Source organism: Grammomys surdaster, unplaced genomic scaffold (genome assembly GCF_004785775.1).
Source record: "Grammomys surdaster isolate TR1022 unplaced genomic scaffold, NIH_TR_1.0 125953, whole genome shotgun sequence".
Classification (NCBI taxonomy): Eukaryota; Metazoa; Chordata; class Mammalia; order Rodentia; family Muridae; genus Grammomys; species Grammomys surdaster.
The window spans coordinates 27,348-54,784 of record NW_021620773.1 but is presented as its reverse complement, the minus strand read 5'-3'; the positions used below and the strand labels follow the sequence as shown (position 1 = coordinate 54,784).

The following is a 27,437-nucleotide window of genomic DNA, read 5'->3' as shown; positions in this document are numbered from 1 at the left end:
GGGGGTTGCTTACATAATCATCACAGAGGGAAGCATGGCAACAGCTAGGCAGCAATGGTGGAGCAGTGACTAAGGATTTAAACATCTTATCTGATGAGACTGAGCCTGGTGTGTGGGCTTCTTGAACCTTTAAGCTCACCCCCCAGTGAGACACCTCCTCTAACAAGGCCACACCTCCTAATCCTTCCAATACTGACCACCAACAAGGAACCAAACATTCAAACCTAAGGACCTCAAGTCCTGGCACATGGACAGCAGAGAGGACCATCATGAACCCACAGCCCTATTCTCCCCAGCTTCATAGTGATGCTCACCTCTAAGACAGTTTTCATGTTCGCCTTCATCAACACAGCTCAAGCTGAATGGAGGGGCAGTTGCTTCTGAAGTCTCTGCATTAAATGGCGAGATACATTTGTACCAGGCAATGCGAGAACTCATCGGAAGTGAAGGGGATGTGTGTCTTTGATTTTTAAAAACATACATCCATCTGCAAACTTTCATGTGGCAATAAAGTTCACATGCAGACTCTCAGCCTCTGTACGTGGAGCAGCAGCTCTGTGATGTGCCAGGTGTGGGGAAGCACTCCTACGCTCAGCCAGGGACATTTTGCTCACAGAGTAATTATATCAGAGGCATCTCTTTAAACAAATAATTTAATTTCTGTTACCACATTTATCAAGTCTTAAAGCACATAACTTCCTCAGAGTATTAATGTACAACATACTCTTTGGGCTACACAGTCAAAAAGCTATTCCAAACATAGAGATAAGCTTCTACTTGGAATTAATGCCCCAAATAAAAAACCAACACATTTGTTTAGACCTTTATTGACACATGAAAATTTGGGTCAAAAGTCAAATTACTATAGAAGGAAAACTCTTCCTGTGTAAACATAGGGTAAACTGGGTTGGTTTTCAAGTAAGATCATCAACCTTGTGATTCAAGAGGATTTTAGCAATTATCTCGTCTATAAGAGTGAACACAGCGTCAGACTCATGCTCGGCATACCATAGCATGCTGCAGAAATAGGATGTCACAATGCAGGTTATGAGTTATCCCCCCCACCCAAATAATCAAGCTCCATGAATTTACACCTTTTCTGAGGAAAAGATTAGTTTGCCAGCTAAAGCTATACTTCATTTTCCTTATTATTCGTTGTCCTAGTCAAAGAAGAGGTCTCAGTGGTCTTTATGTTTTCACAAGTATGCCTGTGAGAGTATCAGCTCTGGTCTCCCGCGGGACCACTTTGGAAAGAGTTGGATTATACACAACACAAACTCACATCAGGTTCTCCTCCAAGTCAGAGGGTGTTTGGTCTCAGAAAAAAAGCAATTCAGAAAATCAGTAGTTACCAAAAAGCTACTGGGAAACAGATAGCTTGTCTTGAAACCTTAACATTTAAATTTCATGACTAGCGTTTTAGTATAGCATTTCAAACATCACTGAACCCTGTCCACTGCGTAACGAGTCTTACTTATTTTGATTCAGCTCATTCGTAACATCTATTAAATAAGATCGAATTACAAATCTAGTCTTGATGTTGGCATCGTTTGCAAAGCTTAAAAATGTGATATATCAGGTCTTACAGGGTTTAAAGTTTGAAAAGTATACTTTCAAATGTGAACTTTTAATTTCCCTTGTGCCTTTAGACCTAATATAAGACACTTGCTTCAAATGTTTCTCCTTTAGCACTATAACCTGGGTAACTGCTAACATGATTGTTAAAGATTAGTGAATTGTTTTAAAAAAAAATCAAGTGTTAATTTCTGGTTCTATACTTTTGCTAAGCAAAATATTTAATTCTTGCTCCACATTTTTAGTAAGAAGTCGTAGTAACAGACAAAATAAAAAAGTACTTTTTGTGACCTTATATTGTATTGTTTCATGTAAGGTGGTTACATTTATTGGTAATTCAAATTATGTAGATTTTGTGGAATTGAAAATGTGGAAATTCGGCAATTTCTTACAACAATCATTGTGAATGACTTCCAGGTAGTCTATCTTCCAAACAGTCTATTATTACAAGTTAGTGTCTGCTAAAGTGCTGCCTTAGTACATAAACAAAATCTTATGCCCCTAAAACTGTTCATCTCAGGTCTTTACATACCTCACCATGCCTGAGAGAGGATGAGATTAAAACATCAGTCATGGCTCTGTACTCCAGATGTGCTTATTTCATGACATACTTGTACAGATTGTCTCTCAGGAGCAGCAGCACTATGCAGCTTACTGGAGGTACAATGTACTGCCCTTCTCAGTGCTGATGCTGCAGACACGTCAGGCGGATGTACACAGCTGAGGTGTGTTGACGTTCTTGATTGATTTTAAGTCAAAGACCAATGACCATTGCATTTCCAACTTAATTTTCATTTCTTGAAAATGGTAATTAAGTGATAATAACATCAACATTGCTAATTTTCACTATCCTTACTATCTTTCAGATTTATTTACTTTTAATGCTATGAGTATTTTGTCTGCATGTATGTATGAGGACTACATGCACGCAGGGACCCTGGGATCCAGAAGTGGGTGTCAGATCCCCTGGAACAGGAATTAGATACAATTTTGAGCCACCATGTAGATGCTGGCAATGGAACTCAGGTCTCCTACAAGAGAAGCAACTGTCATATCTCCATGACTGAATGATATTTATTTAATACTTAAATTTTCCCTTATGTCCTTCATTGCCAACAATTCCATTTCTGGTCATCTACCTGGTCCACATCATTTTAAAATTGACATTATATCCCAGTTAAATTTAAGGGCCTATAGTGATGATAGCACTGGATCAGAGGGTCATGAAACCTTCATTGATCTCTATGGCTCTTCCAAAATAAATCTTGTGATTAAAGTAAATCTGAGTGTCTGTTTTCTCAGAAGAAAATAGAACAAAAACTTGTATGCCTTAAAAGATTGCTTCACAGACAGAGTAAGATAAAATGAATGTAGGAACATAACTGATTTCCAGGATCAAGGAAATTTAGGACAGCAATCAAGTTTCTAAAATGCTTTTTTGGGCACCAAACAAACAGTATTTCTGGATAGAAATTGTAGTAGATAGCACTGCAGAGTCAAGCAGCAGCCAGATCAAGCATTGTTCAGACCCTCCTCTTCTGTACAGGCAATTCTCTTTTTAAAAAGTAAAATGATTTGTTCTTAAGCAAATACACTTTTTAAATTTTTTCGTATCTGTATCAAGATGCTCAAGGTATGAAAAATTTAAATATAGTACTTTATACTTGTCTAGCCATGCTTGTTTTCAACCACTCTCATTAAAATACACCTTTTTAGACTGAAATTATGTATCAAACTGCCTCTCATTTTGTACACAGATTTAGTTGGCCCCTAGCAATGCTGATTATCGATTCCAGGTATTGTACCTATTGTACCTATTAACTGGGTTGAAAGACTCTCAAGGTTTTAATTCTACACAGCTGAAATCAGCCCTCCTGGTGCCTTTGCTGTTTTGTTTTAGGGCATTCTCCCACATGAAGAACCCCAGGCTACACACTTTCTTCTAATCCTAGAAAGTTCTGCTTTACAGTTGAGTTAGTCTTTCACTGGGTACTAACCTCAACTAACACATTTGCTTTTTGCTTCATTTGAAAAGTCATCATATATTTCCTCAATGCCAAAATCATACAAAATACTTTTTTTGCTGGCTTGCTTTCTCTGCACTTAGCTTAACATACTGCATGCAGTAAAGAGAGAGTCTCTGAGGCTTCACCTAGACGTTAACTTGAAAAAATGTCAAGATAAGTTAGGATGTCTTCTCTGCAGTTTGGATTGTTTTCAGCACCGAGTCTTCACCCAAAATTTTGCATAGTTCATTGAGTCTCTGCTGCATTTTGGGAATTCCAGCGAGCTGCGACTCCAACTTCTGTTTTTCCTCACTTAGCGTTAAACGGATAGCAGTGTCCAGCTGTTCAAAGCGCCAGCCTCCTTCGCCATCAAACTGTAATAGATGAGTGTGGTATTTCCTGTGTAATTAAAATGAAGTGTTATTAGTCATAATTTTAAAAGATGTTTTAGTTATAGAGCTTTCTAACTGATATTCAAAGACAAAATTTAGTAAATGTGGCTATTTTACATTTTAATTCTCATGATATCTCAGATAAACAGTGGAATTGCTAAAGTCTAAAGTCTTTCATATGTATGAAATTCTTCTTGATGTTCCTGAATTTGTTTAATATTTTGAGTGCATATAATTTACAAAGGAAGACTAATTAAAAAAAACAATTACTTTATTTTTATATGAGTATACTGTAGCTGTCTTAAGACACACCAGGAGAGGGCATCAGATCCCATTACAGATGGTTATGAGCCACTATGTGATTGCTGGGAATTGAACTCAGGACCTCTGGAAGAGCAGTCAGTGCTCTTAACCACTGAGCCATCTTCTCAGGAAGACCATTCTTGTATTGATTTACCCTCATAACATCTTCTGAATAAATATGTATTCTGAATAAATAATGAAGCATACTTAGAACAGAAGGAAAGGAAATCGAGGAAAGAGTACACTTTAAAAGACCACACCAAGAATGACTAAGGAAAATGAAGAAAACACAAAAGAAATGTATTTATATATAATACCATCCTCTGGGATGAATTCTACATGAGTACAGCTTTCTCAGTAATAATAATTTAGAATCATTTTTACATGACTGCCCACAGAAGTCTTTTAGAAACATTCTCTTAAGGCCACATAGATTGCTTCTTCTCCCATGGTTCAGCTACTTAGGAGCTACATAAAGGTACAGAACTGAAAGGTGGGAGGCAATCCATCCCTCTCCTAAGGGAAGCCCAGGCCACTAGCAGAGGATTGTGGGATGGGTGGAGAGACTATGGCTGGCAGAGTTGTTCCAGTCATGAGTTACCTGTACTTGGTCACTTAGCTTAACTGGCTCATGGATTTTCACTTTTTCTGTCTTCAGTTTTTCATCCTACTTCAAGTAATTATTTAATATGAACAGTCAGCCTTTTCAACCAGCTTCTATCTTATATGTGGGTGTGAGCTGTTAGCCTTCAATAAACAGGCTGCAATCCTTAAAACCACAGAGGTTATGTCTAGAGCAGTGGGGAGGGAAGGAACTCCAAAAGAAAGGGAAATAGAATAGATAGTTATGAATGGAAGAAAGGGCTGGAATCAGAGGATTAAATAGAGGTGGGGGGGAAGAGGGAGGTAAAGTAGGACACGGGGAGACAGGTAAGACTAAGGGACATTTGAGGGCTATGGGACACTATCACTGTAGACATTTCTTAAAATATATACATATATAAAAAGGAAATCTGAATGGAATCATCACATAATGATGGAGACAAAGCCTTGACATTGACATCATTTGTCACCAAATGAAACCTCCAACACCAGGGATGGGATACATATAATTGTGTTGTTGTCCAAAGGGGCCCCATGAAAAACCCCAAACAACTCAGGCCGAGTCTGTTGATTGCTCTCCACAAAGTGATAGTAAAGCCCTTTTGCTGAAGACAATACCTACATGACTCATTAACTATGGAGATGTCCAGCTAGTGCCACCCTAGAGAGTTTGTCACTACTGACTAGTGTTTATATCATGGAACCGGGAAGTACTCGGCACATTACCAGAGGAGACAGGTAAACCCACCCAGCTATAAAACCTGCGCCAATATGAACACCACACAGTGGTGAACTTCTTGCATGATATGCTAGCGAAATGGTGGTGCAAAATTTGTGGGAATAACCAACCACTATCTGCTTGAACTTAAGGTTCACTCCATGATATGGAACTCATATCCAACACAGCTTGGTTGTCCAAGAACCTAAGACTAGATAGGTCATGACCTAGAGTTAAACCAAATGCTACTGTTCTACTAAAGGAACTAGCAATATAATGACTCCTAATAACATTCTGCTATATTCATAAATCAGCATTTTGCTCAGCCAACATCAGAGAAGCTTCCTCCTGCAGTAGATGGGAACAGAGACCCATAGCTGAACAACACACGGAGAGTATGAGACATCGGAACATTCAGTCCTATATGAGACGTCTCCATCAAATTCCTCCCCTCAGGGGTAAAGGAGCTCTATAGAAATCGATGCTGAAAGAATTGAAGAGCCAGAGGGAAAGGAAGATTCCTAGGAAACAAGGCCTTCTAGATACTACAGGACTGATGCACACTGAACTCAGAGACGGTGGCAGCATGCAGAGAGTCTGCACAAGAGGCCAAAGCCAGGTAGGGTTTCAGCGCTGAGGGGAAAGTAGACACAAACTGTCATCCCTAACTAAGAAGCTATCTCCATTCACAAATCACTTGCAAATAAAAAAATACTTTTCTCGAACTGAGTCTCACTGGGAATATAAACCACACGTTAGGGCAGGTACAATGGGCAGCAACAGATGGCCAACACAAACCAAACTCAATGGCATTTCTGGAGGTTTTTTGTCTTGTAATGCTTTGTCTGAGTATTTAATTTTAAACCTTACAGGTCTTATATATTATTGCTGCTGATTTTGTGATTTTTATGGGATTACTACATGAGCTAAAGTGTGTGTTTACATCTGTATGTAGTTTTGGGTGCATTTTCTTTGGTTCTTTTTCCCCCCTGTTTGTTTGTTTGTTTGTTTTTTGTTGCTGTGCCTGCTGGCTTTTCCAATGAGAGAAAGCATGTGGATTGGGCGGGTAGGGGGATGGGGAGAATATGGGAGGAGTTGGGGAGAGGGGAAACCATGATCAGAATATATTGTATGAAAAAATTATATTCAATGATAAAAATGTAGATTGTAAAATATTGACCTTCTAACAAATAAGACCATATAAAAATTAAATTGAAAACAATGTATTTATATGTCAAGCTGGAGAATACAAACAACAAAACAACGCCTCCTAACCCTAATCACTAAACTATGACGGCTAAGGACAGTGGGACGGCTTACTGTGTTAAAGGTACTTGCTGAGTGGCTCATTCCCCTTTAAGAGGATGATACTGTTTATGATGTCTGACGTCTCCACTGATTGGTCATTATTGTTTGAATAGTTATGAGATTTTATGCTTACTCCTACCAGGTTCTTTTTTTTTTTTCTTAAAACAAACAACAAAAAAAATAAACTTTATTATTTCTATTTGATTATTTTTTATTTCCTGTGATTCCTCTAACATGATAATTTTAGAAATACTAAGTTTAGAATTTTAACATAAATTTTGCAGTCATATCCTAACCCTAAACCTAACCTGCTCCATAATCTCTCACAGTACATTCTAGTATTATGATAAATATTTTTTAGTACAGATCAACCGTCAGATTCTCCTGTAGCTTTTCAAAATGACTAGAGGGTGATGTTCATTTCCACATAACACATTTAGGTTCCATTAGGCCAGAGGGAGCTAAAGTGTTGGGGAGAACATCAGAGAAAAACAGTTACAAAAAAATTGAGATATTTTATACTCTTCACAGAAAAACTTAGCAAGGCTATCTTCTAAGAAGATACAAAGCATCCACCCCAGAGGAGGATGCCATGAGCACTTACCACAGAGAAGGCCTGTGTGTTATGGATAGTAAGGAAATCCCAGCCCCGATAGCAGCCTGAAATATCTTTCCTTCAACGTCGATGCTCACGGCACTGGTACACTCATCCAGCAACGCGTACTTCGGCCTGAAAAAAAGAGTACAAATAACTGAGTTACAATCATCCAGCAACATGTACTATGGTGTAAAAAACAAACAAACAAACAAACAAACGACTGAATCTGCTGTGGTACTGTGTCTCCCGTTGGACAACAGTCATAGCCTGAAAACTTCGGAGGGGCTAAGAAGAATGCAACATGGTTCAGGCCGGTAAACAATAAAGCAAAAAAGCAGCTGTTCTTTTATTCCGCTGGGCCAGCAACCCAGCCTGGCTTAGCTGACAGGACTAAAGCCAATGTGAACACTGTCATTTGATGTTTTCATTTTAGTTTTGAAAATTAGTTTCAAAACATTCCGGGGCAGTTTTCACCATGAAATTATTTTTATTTATCTATTTTTGATTTTTTGAGATTCTAATATAATTATATAATTTCTCCTTCCTATTTCCCCCGCCAAATCTTCCCATGTACCCCACCTTCTTCTACTTCAAATTCATGGCCTCCAACACCAAATCAGTAGAAGTATCTGATTTTACACAAATGATTTCTTAGCATCGTAAGTTTTTTTTCTAACATGTGCTTGTGTATTAATTGGACACTGTTACCTATTCTGGAGATGGAGGTGAAGGCTGGCAGAAGCAAGAGTTAAAGACATTTCTTTTTTCATTAATTAATTTATCTTTTAAAAAGTTTTATTTTTATTTTATTTATTTACATTTCAAATGTAATCCCCCTTCCCTGTTTCCCCTCTGAAAGTCCCCATCCCAGGCCCCTACCCCTGCTTCTATGACGGTCCCCCCCCCGCCCTAGCACCCCCCTACGCTGGAGCATCAAGCCGTTTAAAGGCATTTCTAATGCTCTGTTCCTTAGGATTGTGAAAGTCTCTAATGATCACTGTACTTTCCCCAGGACAACGGTGAAGCAGCTTTGGGGGTTGGTTATTATATATCAAGTACTGGTTTTCTGTGTGTTAATTACTGTTTGTGATTTTATTTAGATAGAAAAGGCGAAGAAAAGTATGCAAGAGAAAGAAAATTTAGGTAAAATCTTCTGTTTGCATAAAGCTCTTCTCCACACTGTTCATCGTATTTTGTGCCTTCCTTTTTAGGGTGCTTGGAGCTAAAGAAGATTTTTGAAAAAGAAAAAAAATGTATATTTTATGTTCTGTTGTCATAGCAAGTCATAAGGACTGTAAGATGAGTCATACACATTTGTCTCCTTGGCAAGGTTAGGCTGTGTGTGTGTGTGTGTGTGTGTGTAAATACACCAAACAACACAGCAAGGACTAGGCACTTGTAGAACTAATACAGTATTAAATGACATCATCTCTTAGATTTTTGCTTCTTTTTCTCCCTTTACTGAATCACAAATAGTGTAGGATATGTCAAGGCAGAAACCTATCCCCTCAAGCCAGAATTTTCCTGGTCATTCTTCAAATATTAGAATTATAAGGCTCCCATAAAACATATTCTATTGTAATGCTTTGTACAGTTTCTGACTGGAGTTCTCCATTGTCGCCAGCTCAGACCTTTCCTATCAAAGCTCAGTATGTGTTATAATCTCACTGTCATAACCGTATTGACCCTGAGAACATGGGAAGAGGCAATGCCTCAGCATTACCCCGTTCCTTTGCTGGCTTTAGCTTTCTAATTTATTTGATTCATTTGCAAGAGCACTGCATTTTTTAAAACCATTTGCTTGTCCTTGATCTCACATAATTCATTCAATTTTCACTCATTATTATGGTATACCTGATATATTTTACAATCACGAATACTGACTAGTCCGATACTTGAAATATTGGGTTAAATGCTTTCTTTATTGATGTCTCTTGTTCTTATTGAAGGGCTTATCTTATTAACACAGAGACTTGGAAAAATGGTCACTTTTGCAGTTCACTACCTCAAAGGCTGAGCTGCTGATCATATTACTGAGTATTTATGGACGGAACCCAAGCCAGTTCCCAGAGACGAGCTAACAGCTGGTCAGAAATGTCAAACTACAGTGTGCCCTTCAGTCTCCTTGGAGAGGGCAGCATTTCAAAGCACAGCATGAGAAATCTGCAGTTGGTAAAATTTGTTCAGCTTTTAAAAAGTACCCTCTATCCTTAGACTAACAACATAAGTTTAGTATAAGTAATACATATGTTAAGACATATACTGAGACAACTAATTTTTCTCACTAAAAATCACAGCAATACACAAAACTATATAGTGTATGACTTCACTTACATGAGAGTGTGAAGAAGATAAACCAGCAAGAGCAGAAGTAGGTATATGTAGAACATGAAAGAAAAGGGGACAGAAAGCCCTTTTCTGGGTAATAAAAATATTCTCTATCTTGGATGAGACATTGGGTGAGATATTACGTTACTTAATGTACCTACATTTGTAAAAACTTACTGAATTATATACTTAAAATATACTCAGTATGTAATTATTAAAATAATCATAATAAAGTCTGGCCAAGCATCATATAGTAACAAAGAAAGGCATATAGTTGCATATGATACCATGTGAAACATATAAGCATAAGGGGTATAAATTATAAATTATGAATCACATGAAAACAATTAAGATTACAGCCAACTATGTGGACTAAGACCAGGAAGAAATTTGTTCAAAATGTTAACATTGTTTTCTGACAGCTATTGAGATAGGAAATTTTGAATTCTTTTTATTTATCTGTGTTTCTTAAATAAGCATATACTTATGAGTATACTTTTTTGATGACAAACAATATGTGCAATCATCGCCTTTAAATACTGGAACCTATGAAGGCTGGACACCGAGTGTGGGGGAATTTGAGGGTGGGGAGGTGGGGGTGGGTGGGGCCACATCCTCATAGAAGCAGGAAGAGTGGGGATTGAATGGGGGGTGGGGGGGAGGAATGGGGTAAGGAGATAACATCTGAAATGTAAATAAAATATCAAAAACAAACAAACAAACAAAAAACCCCCAAAAAACTGGAACCTAAATCTAACCAATCAGTTTTGCTCTACTCGCCTGCTTTTCTGAAGACTGGGAATGAGAAGAACAGGATTATAAGCCAACAGACCAAGTGAAAATGTACAGCATCCTAAATGACAAGAGTCAGTACACTGAAATGTGGGATAGAAAAACAATGGCTCAGCTGGCAAAGCTTTCAGCTGCCAAGCCTGACGGCAGGAGTTTGATCCCAGAACTCACAAGGTGGAAGGAGAGAACTTATTTCCTGCAAATTGTCCTCTTATATGCAGGTGAGACACATATACACACATACACATGTGTGCACATTAACACACATGCACACACAAATATGCATGCATACATGCTGAAAAGATATATGGGTGGAGGGACGGAGAGATAGATAATATATAGGTGATAAAAGGTAGATAGATGCATAGATAGATAGATAGATAGATAGACATTACATACATACATACATACATACATACACAGATATATAGATAGATATATGGATGGATAGAGATGACAGATAGATAGATAGATAGATAGATAGATAGATAGATAGATAGATAGACATTACATACATACATACATACATACATACATACATACATACATACACAGATATATAGATAGATATATGGATGGATGGAGAGATGATAGATAGATAGATAGATAGATAGACATTACATATATACATACATACATACACAGATATATAGATAGATATATGGATGGATGGAGAGATGACAGATAGATAGATATAGATAGATAGATAGACAGACAGATAGATGATATATAAAATGTAATAATAAAATTAGACTGAGGCAGGAAGGGGCAAAGATCAGACTTTTAAAGATTAAAATGTAATTGAGAGAACAACAAACTATGTTTAGCCGGCTGTAGTGTAACATACTGACGACCTCAGCTCTCAGGAGAGAAAAATTTCAAACCATTCTCTACTGTGGCAAGATCCGTAAGACTGATCTTGTGTTGAATAAATAGGTATCAAAAGGGTTTTAGGCCACAAGAGAAACTTGGAGATTAAGTCACTCTGAAAAATTATTTCTAGTTTAACTACATTACTATGGTTAAAAAAAAAAATCCTCTCATTTCAGAGAAGAGTGTGACAAACAGAACGGATGAATGAGGACATTGTCTGGATTTCCTCCTTAGAACTTAGGCTTAGAGTTCTTTAAGTCTATAAAGCTGAGGTCACAGAGAAAAGCTTTATAAAAAATGATTTCTTGTCCATCTACTGGCGGTGGTCTCTTCAGGTTCCATCTCTCCACTGTTGGGCGTTTTGGCTAAGGTCACCCCCAGTGAGTCCTGGGAGCCTCTCACACTCCAGGTCTTTGGGACTTTGTAGGGTCCCCCCCGCAACCCCAGCAGCTGCATATGTCCATTCATTCTCCTGGCCCTCTGGGCTTCTCTCCTGTCTCCCCCCATATCTGATCCTGTCCCTCTTATCTCACCCCCCACTCTTGCACCCAGGACCCTCTCTCCTTCTGTTTCCAGTGATTATTTTGTTCCCTCTTCTAAGTGGGATTGAAGCGTCCTCACTTGGGCTTTCCTTCTTGTTAAACTTCTCATGGCCTGTGGGGTGTACCAATGGTATTCTGTACCTTTCATCCAGTAACCACTTATCATGGAGTACATATCACGAATGTCCTTTTGGGTCTGGGTTACCTCAAGACAGGGCCCCCAGGGGATGGGGCCACCTACCCATTTTCAAAATTTTTGACCCAGAATTGCTCCTGTCTAAAAGAAATGCAGGGATAAAAATGGAGCAGAGACTGAAGGAAAGGCCACCTAGTGACTAGCCAGCCCAACTGGGGATCCATCCTATGGGTGGGCTCAAATCCCTGACACTATTGCTGATGCAATGTTGTGCTTGCAGACAGGAGCCTGGCATGGCTGTCCTCTGAGAGGCTCTACCGGCAGCTGACTGAGACAGATGCAGATACTTACAGCCAACCGTTGGACTGAGGTCAGGGCCCCCTAAACAAGAGTTAGGGGAAGGACTGAAGGAGCAGAAGGGGATGGCAACCCCATAGAGAGACCAACATTCCCAGAGACTAAGCCACAAATTAAAGAGCACACAGGGGCTGGTCCAAGGCCCCCAGCACATATGTAGTAGAGAACTGTCATGTCTGGCCTCAGTGGGAGAGGATGTGCCTAATCCTGTAGAGACTTGATACCCAGGAAGGAGGATATGCTCTCAGAGGCAAAGGGGGAGTGAAGAACTCTGGTAGTGGAGACCTGCAAGGGGGCAACATTTGGGATGCAGACAAATAAAATAATTAATTAAAAATTATTTCTTGCATCTCAATTTTTCTGAGTTCACTAAGATGTGTGTGAGCACTTTTTTTTTTCACTAATTGTAACTCTTAACAGTTGAGGATGGAAAATTCGTTTAAGAGACTACTTAAACTTGATTTAGATCCAACTGAGTAATTCTGATGCTTTATTTATAATTAATTATATATGGATTGCATATAAAATAATGTATATGCTGTATAGTTATTGATAATGTATTTCAGGGAGTCTGATTTAGATCCAATTCAGAGGAATTCCCAAATGTGCAGCAACTGGTTTAACCAGATACACAGCAGTTATATATTCTAAATCGCACTTTAAATCTAGTAAAAATCCTATTTTAAATTTTAGAACACATAAAAATTTAATCTAGCACTCCAAACAGTCTTCTATCTACGCCACTCAATAGAAATCAGCTAAAAACTAAAACACCTGGAGAATCCAATGCTATAAAAAGTAAGCTAGCCTAAAAGTAAAGATTTTACACACCTATCGTAAGATACATTTTTTCAACATGCTATTCAGTCCCTCTGTCTTTGGTCTTAATGTGCTTTACGGATTTATTGACTCCCTGTCACTTACCTGTATGTACGTGTGGGAGCCTGTGTGAGTGTGTTTGCCACAGTGCATGTGGAAGGCAGAAGACAGTGTGCAATAGTCATCGAGCCTCTCCTTCTACCACATGGATCTAGGCCCCGTACCCAACCTGTGGGTTGTGATCCCCTTGGGGAGTCACGTATCAGATAATTTACATTATGATTCATAACAGTAGCAAAATTACACTTATGAAAAAATTTTATAGCTGGGGGTCACCACAGTAAGGAGGATCTGTATCAGGTGACAACGTTAGGAAGGTCTAGGGGATCATTGGTGGAAGTATCTCTACCCACTGAGCCATCCGTCCAGTCTCCAAGTCAGATGTTATCTAACCTAAGATGAGACTGCTGCACCCTGCCGAGTACTGTCTTTCTATCAGTAATGACTATGGTTCCCTGAATGCAGAGCACTTACTTATGGTAAAACATCCGTGCCATCCCCATTCTCTGCTTCTCTCCTCCTGAAAGGACATCTTTCCAGTCCATGACTGCGTCCCATCCTAGAAAATAAAAGCACACAAACAAACAAATAAACATACAGGTTGCAGACACTTGTTGACTTGTTACCACACCTATTCTGGACAAGTGAGTCCTGGCCTGTTTTGATTGAAAATAAGGGAAGCCTTGTATTTTGTAGAGCAGATGGACAGTCTTGACGGCCATGTGTATGAGGATTTTATTTTTAATACGATATTCTTTTAAGAGTAGTCATTCCTTACACTGATAGACATCTTGAAAGAGTTGTAAATGCTGCCACCAATAAAGTATGTTTGTTACTAAGTCTGTTCAAAGGATTGATGCACACATGCTGATTTTTGAGGGCAGGGGGAGAAAAGATCTCATAATTTGCATAGAACAATTGCCAAGCCCCCAAACAGAACTAAATTAAGCAGTTCCCACAAGCCTGGTACTTTATGCAAGTCTCTTCAGTATTCTACAGCTTATAAGACAGTTGCCTTTATTTGCATTTTACAAATGGGTAATCCAAAACTCACGGAGAAATAGAAACATCTGAGTTATAGTCATCTCTCAGAGCTAGGGTCTATATTTAGGTTTATGTAATGTTTTCACAGTTTGTGCAGCCTATCTCTTAAAACATTTTATCTACTGATTGCTTAATATCAATTTGCAAAGCAAGCATATATATCTGTATTTCTATCTGTCCATCCTCATATGGAAATAATATCAGAAAACTTTAAATGAGAATCCAAGTTTCAGAATGGCACATATTATGGTCGCACTTCTGAAAATGTGCATGCATACCAGGCACACATCTGGGAGTAGAATTTTGAGAGTTTTATTTTTCAAGTTAACACTTCATAATATTTGAAAAATTTTAAATGAGTATCTTACATAATTATCTAGAAAAGATTACTTAAGATCAAAACCACAGTTCTATTTTTGCAGACTCCAATTTTTGGAGGAGAAAATGACTGCCCACATTTGGCAAACACTAAAGTCAACATTTCCACATCTTCATTGTTCTGAATTTAATTTTCCCGTTGAAGGGACATGCTCCACACACCCATCGTTCTCCCTTAGCAACCTGTCCTCATTAGTAATGTATCTAAGTAATAACCTGGCTTTAGGTATGAGAAGACTTAGAATCTTTATTGTTTGATTACCATGGGTACCTGAAAAAAATTGATCAGATCAATTACTTAATTCTTTTGCAAATTTAAAAGGGAGAATATGGGTTTATCTTTTAGAATGCAGAAGGTCAGAATCTTCGACAGAATAACGTATGTTGTTAAATCAGGATTCATCTTGATGTTTTCAATGTTTTCTTCCTTTAGGAATTGTTATAAAATTTACTGCATGTTTTAGAAAGTGTAACAGTAAACGAGGCTCAGTGTAACATGTCTGTAATCTCTGGACAGAGGCAAGGGCAGGAGGATCATGGGTTGGGGGAAGCCTGGACTATGCCATGATACTCTGTCTCAAAAAAAAAAAAAAAAAGATCCTGAATTTATGAGTAAGAAACTAAACAAAGTAGGAAGATGAAAATTAGAGAGAACAAGGAAGGGAAGGCTATTTTTAAGAATACATCTTATGTTATATTTAAAATTTGAAAAAGTCTTGAAGTATTCTCTGTTCCAAACATTAAAAAGGAGACACAATAAAAGTTAACATATTTAAAGTAATGCAGAGTGAAAGGATCTCTGAGGAGTTAGGGGAGGTGAGAGAAGTGAGAGGCAAGAAAAGTAACACCAGGAACGGAGAGGTGATCCTGTGGCTTAAGAGCACACACTGCTCATGAGTGGGACCTCAGTTTGGTCCCTAGCACCCATGATAAGTGGCTCGCAGCCACCTGTACCGTCAGTTCCAAGTGACACAATGCCTGGCACCTGTACTCATGTGTCCTTACCTCCCAGCATACATCTGCAAAATTTGAAGTAAATTAAAAAAACTATCAATACAATAGTATCTAGAGTGAAAGACTTTAACATCATTTACCCCTGACAACATCAGGTTGATCTCTTCAGAGAGCCCACTGTTCGAAGTTATTTAAAAATAGATCTTTATAAGACTATTTTGAAACCTAAAAATACTGGCTTGCTTCTGAGAAAAAGAAATGTTGAAATAATACTTTTCTGTGGCCAATATAGTAATTATGAAATGCAACTGATGACTTGAGGGACGGATTTGGATCGCCCGGTAGGAAGGATGGCGCTGGTGAGGATGGCCGGTGAGGATGGCCGGCGCTGGTGAGGATGGCCGGCGCTGGTGAGGATGGCCGGCGCTGGTGAGGATGGCCGGCGCTGGTGAGAACGGTTTGTTCCCTGCTCCAGGAGCAGAGCACGAGAGAAAAGTTTTTTTAAGTCAAAGGAAAGTTAATTTTTCCATATTTTAATTAACTGTACCCTTTGTTCTACAAAACCCCGAGGGTTCCATCGGCATCCCTGGAAACAGCCATCATGCCGGATGCTCACTGACTGAGACCAAGACAGCTAACCGGGAAAAGCCTTTCCCTGCTTCCTGAAGATGCAGACATTTCCCAGTGTCTCTTTATACCCATTCTACTCCTTCCTACTTTGGAACCCGTTTATGGAAATGAAAGGTGGTTCCCCACCCCCACCCTTTGCTAAAGCAAAGAATCAGCTAATCCAAATAATTCCAATAGGCTTCTTCCAGAGGACACTATACACTAGTAACTGAAAGTATTTTTCGGCACTGCTTAGATGCTTCATTTTTTTTAGAGATTAAGTAAAACTAGCTTCTAAGGAAAGATGTGCCTGTATGAAATTAAGTAATAGTTCTTATGTCTGAAAAGCTGGGAGACATAAAGCACGTCAGAACACAGGCTGTGCCTAGTGGTAAGTCTTTCAGACTTAAATCTGTTTTCAGTTCTGTTCTACCTGCTGTATGGGAACAGGTGTGCAGGAAGCACTCAGGTTTAATCTGTAGAATGGAGGGAGAAAAGCATCATCAATGGGCTTCCACGAACATTGAACAAAATGAGATATAATTGTTTGAACATGGTGTATTCTGTGCAGTAAAACTCAACAAACCATAACTGATCCCATTATATTACTAAGGTCCAGAGACTCTTTTATTTATGGGGAAAAAAAAAAGGGACAAAATTTGTTATGTGTCTAAGGCAAGAAGGTATAAAACTCTAGGCTTGGCACATCTTAAGAATAGTTACAGAATGTCATGACTTCTAAAAAACAGAATATTTCATCTTTATTTTAAATTTCTATTTGGATTACTAGATTCCAAACTGATTTAATCCTCCCATAATATATGGAATTTATACTGTCAAAATATTTTGAAATAGAGAAGGGATTGGCCACATGACACTAAAGGAAAATCTGCTTCCCCCCAAGAGCAGACATCATAAAGAGAAACTTAGTGATGTCTTTCTTGTTGGCTTCATTTGCTTACTGCAGGGATCAGGTCACGATTTATGAGTACTTGCTATGTATCACGGTAAATGCTACACATATAGTTTCAATTTAATATTCACAGAAATGTTGAAAAAGTGTAGCCCCATTTTACCACTGAGGGCACCGAAAGCAATGCTAATTAGGATTTGACTGTTTAACTCTTGAGTTCAAAGCCCATATTCTCAAGCATCTACTGAACTTTTTTTTTTTCTAAAATAATGTAATTAGGTTGGGAAGCAGAACATGAGATCCATGCATGCACAAAGCAACCTAGAATTCCGGCTTGCTCTCTAGGTAGTCTTCTGTGCTGTACAATCACGTCTTACCGGAACATTTGAGAGCTCAGCTATTAGGAGACACTTGGACTGAAAGCGCCTATTTATACATACATATCCTCACTCTTCCATGTATGTCTTCTTCTAAAGGCACTTACAACGAAGGTTCTGTAATCTCTTATCTGTTGTCTAAATGTGTGTGTGTGTGTGTGTGTGTGTGCGCGCACGCGTGCGTGTGTTAGAAAGATTGTGGGATTAAAAATAAGCAAGTTGTGTGAGATTCACTTCAGACGTTACATTTAATGTAATCTGAGAGAGCTTGACAAGCCAACAGTTCATCATCGACTCTGCATACATCTAGAATGACAGTGAACTATGGATACCTGTACATTTAAATATCAAGGTCATCAGAGGCTAGATGTGGCATTACGGTTACCCGGTAAAGGTACTGTAGTGTGCTGTATTAAACACAACACAAGCAAAACAAGACATCAGTCACGGAAAAATCATAAGCCTCTACTCACATGCTTATGGTCCAAAAATCTCATATATTCAAATGAGATCCCAGACTTCATAGACACCTGGGACAGTCATCACGGTTGTCAGCTTGAATAGAGTTAGAGTCACCCACTGTGGAGGATGCCTGTGTGTCTCAGTGAGGGTGCTTTCAGGGAGGACTGACTGACAGAACAGATCTGGCATGAAGCCCAAGAAGGACAAAGAGAGAGAAGGAGAGAGGCAGCAGCCGTCTACACCATTGCATCCTCGACACCATGACAATCTGGCACCTACGAACCATCAGTAAGAGGGGAAGCCAATCTGTAGGCTGTCCCTGTTGGGTATCTGGGTATCTGGTAACTAACACCAAACCTAAGTTTATTCAATTCATTATTTTTGAGACAAAGGTTTGATGTAACCCAGGCTATTCTCAAACTTGCTACATAGGGGACCGTGGCTTTAAGTTCCTGCTCCTCTTGCCCCGGTGTCCCAAGTGCTAAGATGACTGGTACATACCATCACACACAACCCAAACTTGCTTTGTATATGAAGTTAAACCACACTTAAGAAAATAATGACATAATCTACCTCCTTCTCTTTGAACTATGTGGTAGAGATGCACGCTGTGCAGAATACGTTCTAAGTCTTGGTCTGTGTAACCTTTCTCATGCATGTCATCCACGGAGTCAGGGTAAATGACTTGATCCCGGAGACTTCCAAGTGACATGTATGGCCTAGAAAACATGAAGCACATGTGTAAAGGTTATGTTAACTCACTCAGGGTGACATTCTCATGTCTGAAACACAATAGACTTTAAACACTCAATTTACAGGATTATATTATATTTTTTGGACAGACTTAAAAATAATACCTGGTTTATGAAAAAATACTGAGATATACATGCAGGAAAGGTTTTTTTTTTGTAAGAAATGATTTGATATTTTCTATAGAAAAAATATTTTGCTTTACCGTTGTGATGCTATAATTGGTTGTCGAGGTAACTAAATCCAGAACTAACTAAAACCCAAGTGTCTGGGCACAGCAGTGAGAAACTTCCTTTTGTGATTAAATCACTCGAGGTGAGAAGACACATAGTCAATCTTGATCTTTTGAGGTGGGAATATTCATCTTTAGTCTGGGTTAAATCTTCTGGTGTCAGCCTATATAAAGACAGGGAAGGAGGGAGAGTGCTGTCTTTGCCTGCTTGCTCTTTCCTCACTAGCAAGCTCATTCCTTCACTGGCATTAGAGCCTGCTTCTTCAGGATTCCAGTGTACACTGAAGATTAGCTGAGACATCCAGTCTTATAGCTTGAACAACAACTGGGTTATTGGACTTTCTGTTGGTAGACAGCCATTGTTGGACTAGCTGGACCACAGCCTGTATACCATTCTAATAAATCCCCTTTATATTTATTTTTTCTAAATTTAATCATTTTCTTAATTAAATCAATCAATCAATCTATCTCTTATCTATCATCAGCCTATCATCTCTTTATCTCTTATCTATATCTCTTATCTATTCATCTACCATCTATCCATCTACCATCTGCCTATCTATGATTTATCTATCTCTTACCTATTATTAATAACCTATCCATCTATCATCTACCTATCTCTTATATATCCATCTATCATCTATCTCTTATCTATTTATCTCTTATCTATCATCTACCTATCTCCTATCTATCTATCTATCTATCTATCTATCTACCTACCTACCTACCTACCTATCATCTATCTGTCATCTATCTTTGTTCCATCAGTTTTGTTCATCTAGAAAACCCTGATTAATACAAGCATATTTGATAATGACTATTTCTGATTATCTACAATTATTTGCTTTAAACATAAAACTTGGAGTTTTGACAGTCATGTAAACAAATAAACTGAAAGGCAAGGTATTAATTAGAAAACATAAATTAAAATGGCATCAGTTTTCTTGTGTATCAGAGAGGCAAAAATTCAACAGCTTGATAATTCTATCAGCTGACAGGCCCATGAGGCAAAACAGATGGCCCCATACAATGCTGAAAATCCAGCCTCCTTGGTGGAAATGTAGCAAACTGGCATGCCATTTGCTTTTTGACTCACTTCTGGGAATTTTCTCGGAGGATATGCTCCTAAAAATGCCCCAAAGGAAAACGTGCCTAAGCTTATCCATTACAGTGCAAACTGCAGTATCAACATGCTCAAAACCAAGTAAAAGGACTGGGCAGAGAGAATCCTTGAGTCTAATGTCTGTGCTACTATGATGTGCTACAGCAGTCAGGCAGGCACACAAAGTAATACAGAGTGAGTTCTGTGACCATCATTCAGCTCAAAAGGAAAATGCGAGGGCAGATTGTGATCAGTATGTCTCCAAGGCAGCCTGACAGGCTGGCCTGGATGATCTATCCTTGCTTAGGGTGTCCTGCTGTGGGAAGGTTAGTGGTATACCCTGGCCTCTATCCACTAGATGTCAGTAGCATCTCCTCAAACATGATCAAACATTGTCTACAAGTCTCCCCAAGGGGGACAACTATCCCTAGGTAACGAAGCTGTCCCCAGCTGAGATCCACAGGTAGACAGTTGTTACCTTCTATGAAAAGAAAATGAAGGATAATAAAAATACATCCATTTGGTCACACCTATGGAAAGAGACAGGGAAAGTGAGAAACTAGTGAAAAGGTCACCTAAGGAGGTGAAATGGCTTGAATAGAACAGAGAGAAAATATCCTTTCTAAACCTACCTACCCTTCTCTCTCTCTCTCTCTCTCTCTCTTTCTTTCCTTTCTTCCCCCTCTTTCTTTCTCTCTTTTCTCCCTCCCTCTTTTTCTTTCTTTTTGTTTTCTTTATTTTTGGAGACAGGGTATTTTATGTAGACCAGGCTAGCCTCAAAATCATAGAGATCCACCTACTGCTGTCTCTGAAGTGCTGGGGTTCAAGGTGTGTGTGTGTGTATGTGTGTATGTGTGTGTGTGTGTGTGTGTGTGTGTGCCACATCTTTTCATTACAAGTTTTGATTTTATAGTCACATTAAAATGTTACGATTTGAAAAATAAAATTAAACGATTAGCTAAAAAGCAAAAAGCTGGATTTTGTTTATACGTATCAGCTAGATAAGGTGACCCCAGAAGAGAGGAGGAGAAGGGTAGGAATGGAATAAATGAACTTAAGTAACTTTGGCTACATAGCCTCAATTAATTAAAAAATGATTAAACACCGTTTCCTAACTCCACTCCCATCAGGGACATCTGAAAGCCACCCTTTCAGAGGGTCAGATCCTGTAGACAATATGGTGGATTTATTTTTGCTTACATAGCAAGTGCACATATCCACTGCAATACATTCCTGCCTTACCTCTGACCCTTCCCACAAAGTTAAACTGACAATAGGTTGGCCTGTAAGTCCCAAACTACGGGAGGATGCCTCTCCACCGCCTCAAACCTCCTGTCTTCTGGTGACTTGTGGTAGTAGCAATGGAAACTAACACAGGCAGGGACTCCAAAAACCTTGTACAACCCGCGTGGCTCTGTGAGAAACATCAGGCCATCCTAGCTTAGGGTGGTTGTCTTACACAGACAGCAAGGGCCAGCCTCTGCAGCCTGGCAGCTAAGAGCACTGGCTACTCTTGCAGAGGAGTCACATTTGGTTCCCAGAACCCACACAGCAGTTCACAACTGTCTGTAAGTTCCACTGGATTTAATACTCTGTTCTGATTTCCGTGGGCACCAGGTCCTCATGTGACACATGGAAATGCATGCAGGCAAAGCACTTATACACATTAGAAAAATTCTTTAAAAAAAATTACAGCAGCTCTGTGTGTTTTTCTGAGGAGAAGGAAGGCTTTAAATACAAATATGTTTTGTCCACCAAATGTCCCTTTACATTTTCACAGTATTTATGAAGTGTTTCTTTGTGGCCTACATAGTGCATAATTACTTCATAATACACTGAATGAATATTTGAAATAAAAGTTTGTGTTTCCACTACACATATACGTAATACAAGGGGCCACTTATGTATCTTTGTTTAACTTGGCAAGGATGCAAATATTATATCAGCCTTTAATATCTATAATCCAGTGTGTTTTTTTCAATACACCCACAAGTTCAGGCGGCCATCACTTCCAACTTGAGAACACTTTTCTTGGCTCCTACGTCCACAACTGGGATCAGCTACTGTCATCTGTCATTGCACTTTGTGAAACTAGTATGCTTTCTGTCTCCACGGATTTGCCTATTCTGGATGTTCCAAATACACAGACTCACACAATATGTGCTCTCTTGTGCTTGATTTCTTCCTAACAACAAGTGTGTTTGAGAATGTGCCATGGTCCTTTCTAGGGCTGAACCATATTATAACACTGTATTGTGAGTGTGTGCCATATTTGCTTCATCCATTCATCTACTGAAGGATATTTCAGTGTTTCCTTCTTTGGGTTATGACGCATACTGGGTATAAACCAGTAAATGGAATTATGGAGGCAAAGAACTGTCTAGGCAACTGTCAGGCTGCTTTCCAAAATGGCTCAACCATTTCCAGTCTCATTTCCCCCATATGTTTAAGGTATCTTCTTCTCTTAAATTTACTTTTCCATTCTAACCACACTTTCTTGCAGCAGAACTACAGCCTATGCTCCATTTCGTTATGTAACCAACTTAAGCAGTTGCATGCAGAAGTATCTTAAATTCACATCTATGAATAACAACAGTAGCATTGGCATAAAGTAGGGCCACTGAGCAGCTGTCGCAGGGTGCTCACCAAGTTCCAGGACCATAGGAAAGGGAACGTTTACTGCCTTTAAATCGATGCTAGCTCTGAGTTAGCACAGATCAGTAGATGCAGACATCCTTCCACCTTAGCCTAAAGCCCAGATGTTAATGCCAAGAGCAGCTCTGTCATGTGGCACAGTCAAGGCTGCGATGCTAAACCACAGCTGTGCACCCAGTCTGTGAGTGCTTCTAAAGGCTCCGCCATACAGCCTCACGAAGGGCTAAGAGTTGATGACATCATCACTTACATCTGTGTTTCGCCATACGTACTCTGCTTTATGCTATACAGTACAGAGAAATGGTTTGGACGGTGAGCTATGGAGAGGAGGTTCTGGGCTATACCCCTAGTCTCACTATTGCAGTACTGTCCCTCCACTCTGAACTTGACCTAATTTGTTTGTAACATCACTAATTTCATTCCATTTATCATGAGTACAAGACGAGGCAGCTGAAGGAAGTAATGTGGCAAGATTGTTTACTATAACACGGGCACAAAGGAAGGAAGGCACTCAATAAGTGATTGTCATTCAATAAAAAGGTTCATTTCTCTTGAGTTCTGCAAGTGAAAGCGAAACTTAAAGAAGCAACAGAGTTGCCACTCGCTGATGGAGTGCTTGCCTTCCGCTCAGTGCTGGTTGATTCCCAGCACTGAAATAAAAACCAAACAAGTGAATGTGAAATAACTGACCTTCACCAGAGAATTGTCTGCTAGTTTTTATCCTATAGTAAATTTTATTAGACATAATGTGGTTAATGGATAAAAGGCAACTGTGTAGACTTTAAAGATAGATCTGGTTGAGTACGCAAGAAAATACTTCAAGTTTATCTAGATCTTTTCCTTTGTTAACATGTAGTTCACTAAGTTTATTGAGACCTCTCCTTTGGTAACATCTAGTTCACTGATGTAGTTTACAGGGCTTCAAAGGACTCAAAGCCCTTAGAGTTGTCAGGTGGGTTCATTGTTATAGAAGCAGGGTAAACCTGCAACTTCACCAAAATACTTAGTACTTATGATTGCTTAATATTTTGGTATTAATTTCTTAATACTGTATTTTTAATATAGCACTCAGATCAAGAATTAACAATTATATTATTAGTTAATATATTTATACACTATTTTATATATTTATAATATATTTCTATATAGCTTTATATAGAAATATGTAAATCACATATTGGAAATAATTTTTTATATATGTGTACAATAAATTTATATATTATGTAATTATGAATGATACTACACTGCAATAATAATTAAATAATTAAATTTGAAAAACAGCTAATTTTGTCTGGTGGACAGATGAAGCAAAGTAACTACAGTATCGTAATGTTTAATTTCCTATACTGTTTTCAAGGCTCTATTAGAAATATCTGAAATACATAACTCCTGAAATAATTTTTGCTCCTCCTGGGAAGGAATTTTAGCAACAAATTATAATTGTTTTTCTGTGAAATCTTATATATACACTTATCTAGAAAACTATTAACTCTCACAGTAAGAGCATTTAAGATGAAATCACCCCAATAACTATATTTTATAGTTATTAGTTATTACAAGCATTTTAGCTACTTTAAACATTTGCATTATGTTCTCATTTTTTCTGTGCTAACATTGAAGTATCTAATATTTCTTTTCTGATATAATTTATTGCTTGTTAGATTTTTCTGGTTTTTTGAGTATTTTATATTTGAAACAAAGGGGAAAAATGGGGAGAACACTGAAAAGAATAATTCCTACCTTTGTGCTCAGAGTCCCTGGGACAAGAACCTAAAATGCTAAATATTTCCCGAGTTGAGCACAAATAGCTCTGAAGAGATTAAAACAACAAGAATGATTTAAATAAACAGATGACAGAAATTTAAAATTATATAGTTTAACTGAAAAATCCTGATAAAAATTCAACAACACTTTTAACTCTAAACTATGGGGAGGGTACAATTGAAGAGTTATGTTCTATTTCTGCGGTTGTTTGGCCAGAAAGAAGGCAGAGCAAATCATGAATACTCACTGTCAATCACAGAAAAACGCACAGGTTGAACCAATCACATTACTGCGCCTTTTCATACACAGCAAGCTCAAGATTTGAGTTTCAGACGCATGATTTCATTCCTAATACTCTTGTGGTTTTTCGTAAACCAAGAACTACTCAACTCAAAAGAGATATTTACTATTACGAAAATAATGTCCTTCAACTTTTTGCATCTAGAACTTTTTATAAAGCAAGAAATCAGCCTCAGTCTACTGAGCCTTCTTCACTGCTTCAGAAATTTCCTTAAAAAAGAAAAAAGCTGTCAACTGACAGTTATTTATCCATCACAAAGGGGATTAGGCAACATACCCAGCACAAGTAACAAAACAGACAGATGGTTCATAGTGTAAGATGCCGGGCAGATTTGCCAGTAGAACGGAAATCTGTCAGTCAGTCATTCAGTTCTTGGATAAAGCTCACTGGGCATGCGTGCTGGGCATGCGTGCTGAGCAAGCCTGAGGCCGTGGATCCAGGCCGGCACTACCCACCCCTGGAAGTTTATGTTGATTAACACAGTCCTTATGAGTGCACTCCTTCTCTCTTTGCTAAAGTTTTACTTCCCAAGACTCAGAGTTATAGATGGGTAGAGGGGACTAAATGTCTCTCAGACTGTTTGATGTGGTATATGGACATGTGGTTGTGAGTAGTAGGAAGATCTGTTAACACTTCTCTCCTGAGAGGTTTCTTCCAAGTAAGAGTACAGAGAGCAGGGACATTACAATTGCATGGTAGGCTGCTGAGCGTGAAGCACACAGACGATCCTCTGGGGGGTTGCTTAGATAGAGCAGCATCAAGAAACAAAAGGTTGCCAGTCTGCCATTCTTCCTTCTCTCTACATTTCCTATATGTTCTCCAAAGTCCCATTTCTCAATTTCCCACTTTGAGGACTGCTTGTGGATTGATAGAGTTGACTAGAAAGGAAACTAAACCAACACATGTTAAGTCTGGCTGTTACAGCCGCAGGCAGAAACTCAACAAGGCATAAGTGAGTAATGGGCCATAGATTAGTAGAGAAATGAAAGCAAGAACAGAGGGTCATAGCTTATCCTCAGAGGCCTGGAAAGAAAAGAAAAGACACCAAGAATTGACAAAGTGATTCAGGAGATACCCAAGTGGGAGATGCTTTCTGTGAGTCAGAAGTGCTGATCCAGCGGGGAGGGGTGGGGTGGGGGGGTTTGGGGGGGGTGATGGGCATCAGCAGCCTGATTAAGGAGTGCAGTGATATTGCTCAGGACAGTCAGTCTCAGTTGGAAATGTCAGAATAGGTTTCCATTTGAGCAAAGCCCCCACATCCTGCCATTCACCATCCTACAGAAGGATACCACCTAATGTGCATTTCAGACAAAATGTTCTGTCTTAAATCCTACAGATGCTCCGGCTTCTCTATTCTGTCCTGGAAGAGATGGGGTGAGGGAAAATGGTTTGAACAAAATTTATACAGAACAACTCTGTATTCTTACACTATGGCTCAGATTTCTAAAGATCTGGTTCTTATTATTAACATTGCTAAAGCATTAGAAGACACCAACTGGGGAAATGCTGGGGAGATTTCACAATTTCTCTGGAATTCGTGTTTCCCAATTTACAACTTGAGCCAGAGGAGCATTTCTGTTTGGGTCTCTGTGTGTGAAAGTTTGGTAGAACCCAAGTGCTGGCTCCTCCCTGGCTAGTGCTTGGCTTACTACACAACATAAGAAACCCACTCTCATGAAACCTACTGCTTTTACCCCAGTGAAAGGAGGATTGTATTTTGCATTTGATCAATGAATAAAGAGATCCAGCCTCTAAGGAGAAATACTTCAATCATAGTGATTAAGTGTAAAGTCTGTTTAATGACTTACAGATTTCATATTTGGACTTCAATTCTATGTTGGTTTTTCTGCCAAACTAGTAGTGATCTTACATTCTCTTGCTAGAGAGTAGTCAAAAGTAGCAAAAAAAAAAATTAATCATAGGAATCATTTATGTGATCATCCAAGATCATTTACTGACATACTTTAAAAGAGGTCCTACTGTTACCTTCTTTTATGTAATAAAATCTTATGTGATCATTTTGGAATTTACTTGGACAAAAACGACTTGCTTTCAGAATACTAGAAATAAATACTACAATTAGCTTTTCTTAATTTACATTTGTGTTTTAAATAAATGTTAAGTAAAAATGGAAGGAATGGGACTCTATAAAATTGTAAGTATAAATATAATTCCCCATGCCTCTAGATGCATATAATTAAGGTGAACTGATTTAAGAGAAAAATCATTTAAAAATTAAAATATAGATGACTCCTGCTTATTTTTTAATTAACTAGGTTGGAGTTGACATTGCTTAGGCAAAACTACATTTCATAAGACAAGATTCCCTAATGATTTCTGTGTATTGTACAATATCATTGTTAGTTCACTCTGAGGGTAAAGGTCACTTTAATAAACTTGCCCATTTCTTGGAAAACTCCTGCCACGACATACGTGTTCAAGAAGTGCCTCATTCATATGATACATGAAATATCTAAAGGGTAAAA

At 38.6% G+C, this 27,437-nt stretch overlaps 1 protein-coding gene across 1 annotated transcript in view; it reads right to left on the bottom strand.

Annotated features, from left to right (window-relative positions):
• Positions 1 to 811: 811 nt before the first annotated feature.
• The window catches only part of Abcd2 (ATP binding cassette subfamily D member 2), a 44,814-nt gene continuing 18,188 nt past the window's right edge, over positions 812 to 27,437 (bottom strand). Inside the window, exons 7-10 of the mRNA XM_028753674.1 lie at positions 18,721 to 18,866; positions 13,885 to 13,969; positions 7,510 to 7,635; positions 812 to 3,980 (exon numbers count right to left, since the gene is read on the bottom strand). Coding sequence (XP_028609507.1) covers positions 3,761 to 3,980; positions 7,510 to 7,635; positions 13,885 to 13,969; positions 18,721 to 18,866 — 577 coding nt within the window. The 3' untranslated portion in view covers positions 812 to 3,760. The remainder of the gene's footprint in view (positions 3,981 to 7,509; positions 7,636 to 13,884; positions 13,970 to 18,720; positions 18,867 to 27,437) is intronic.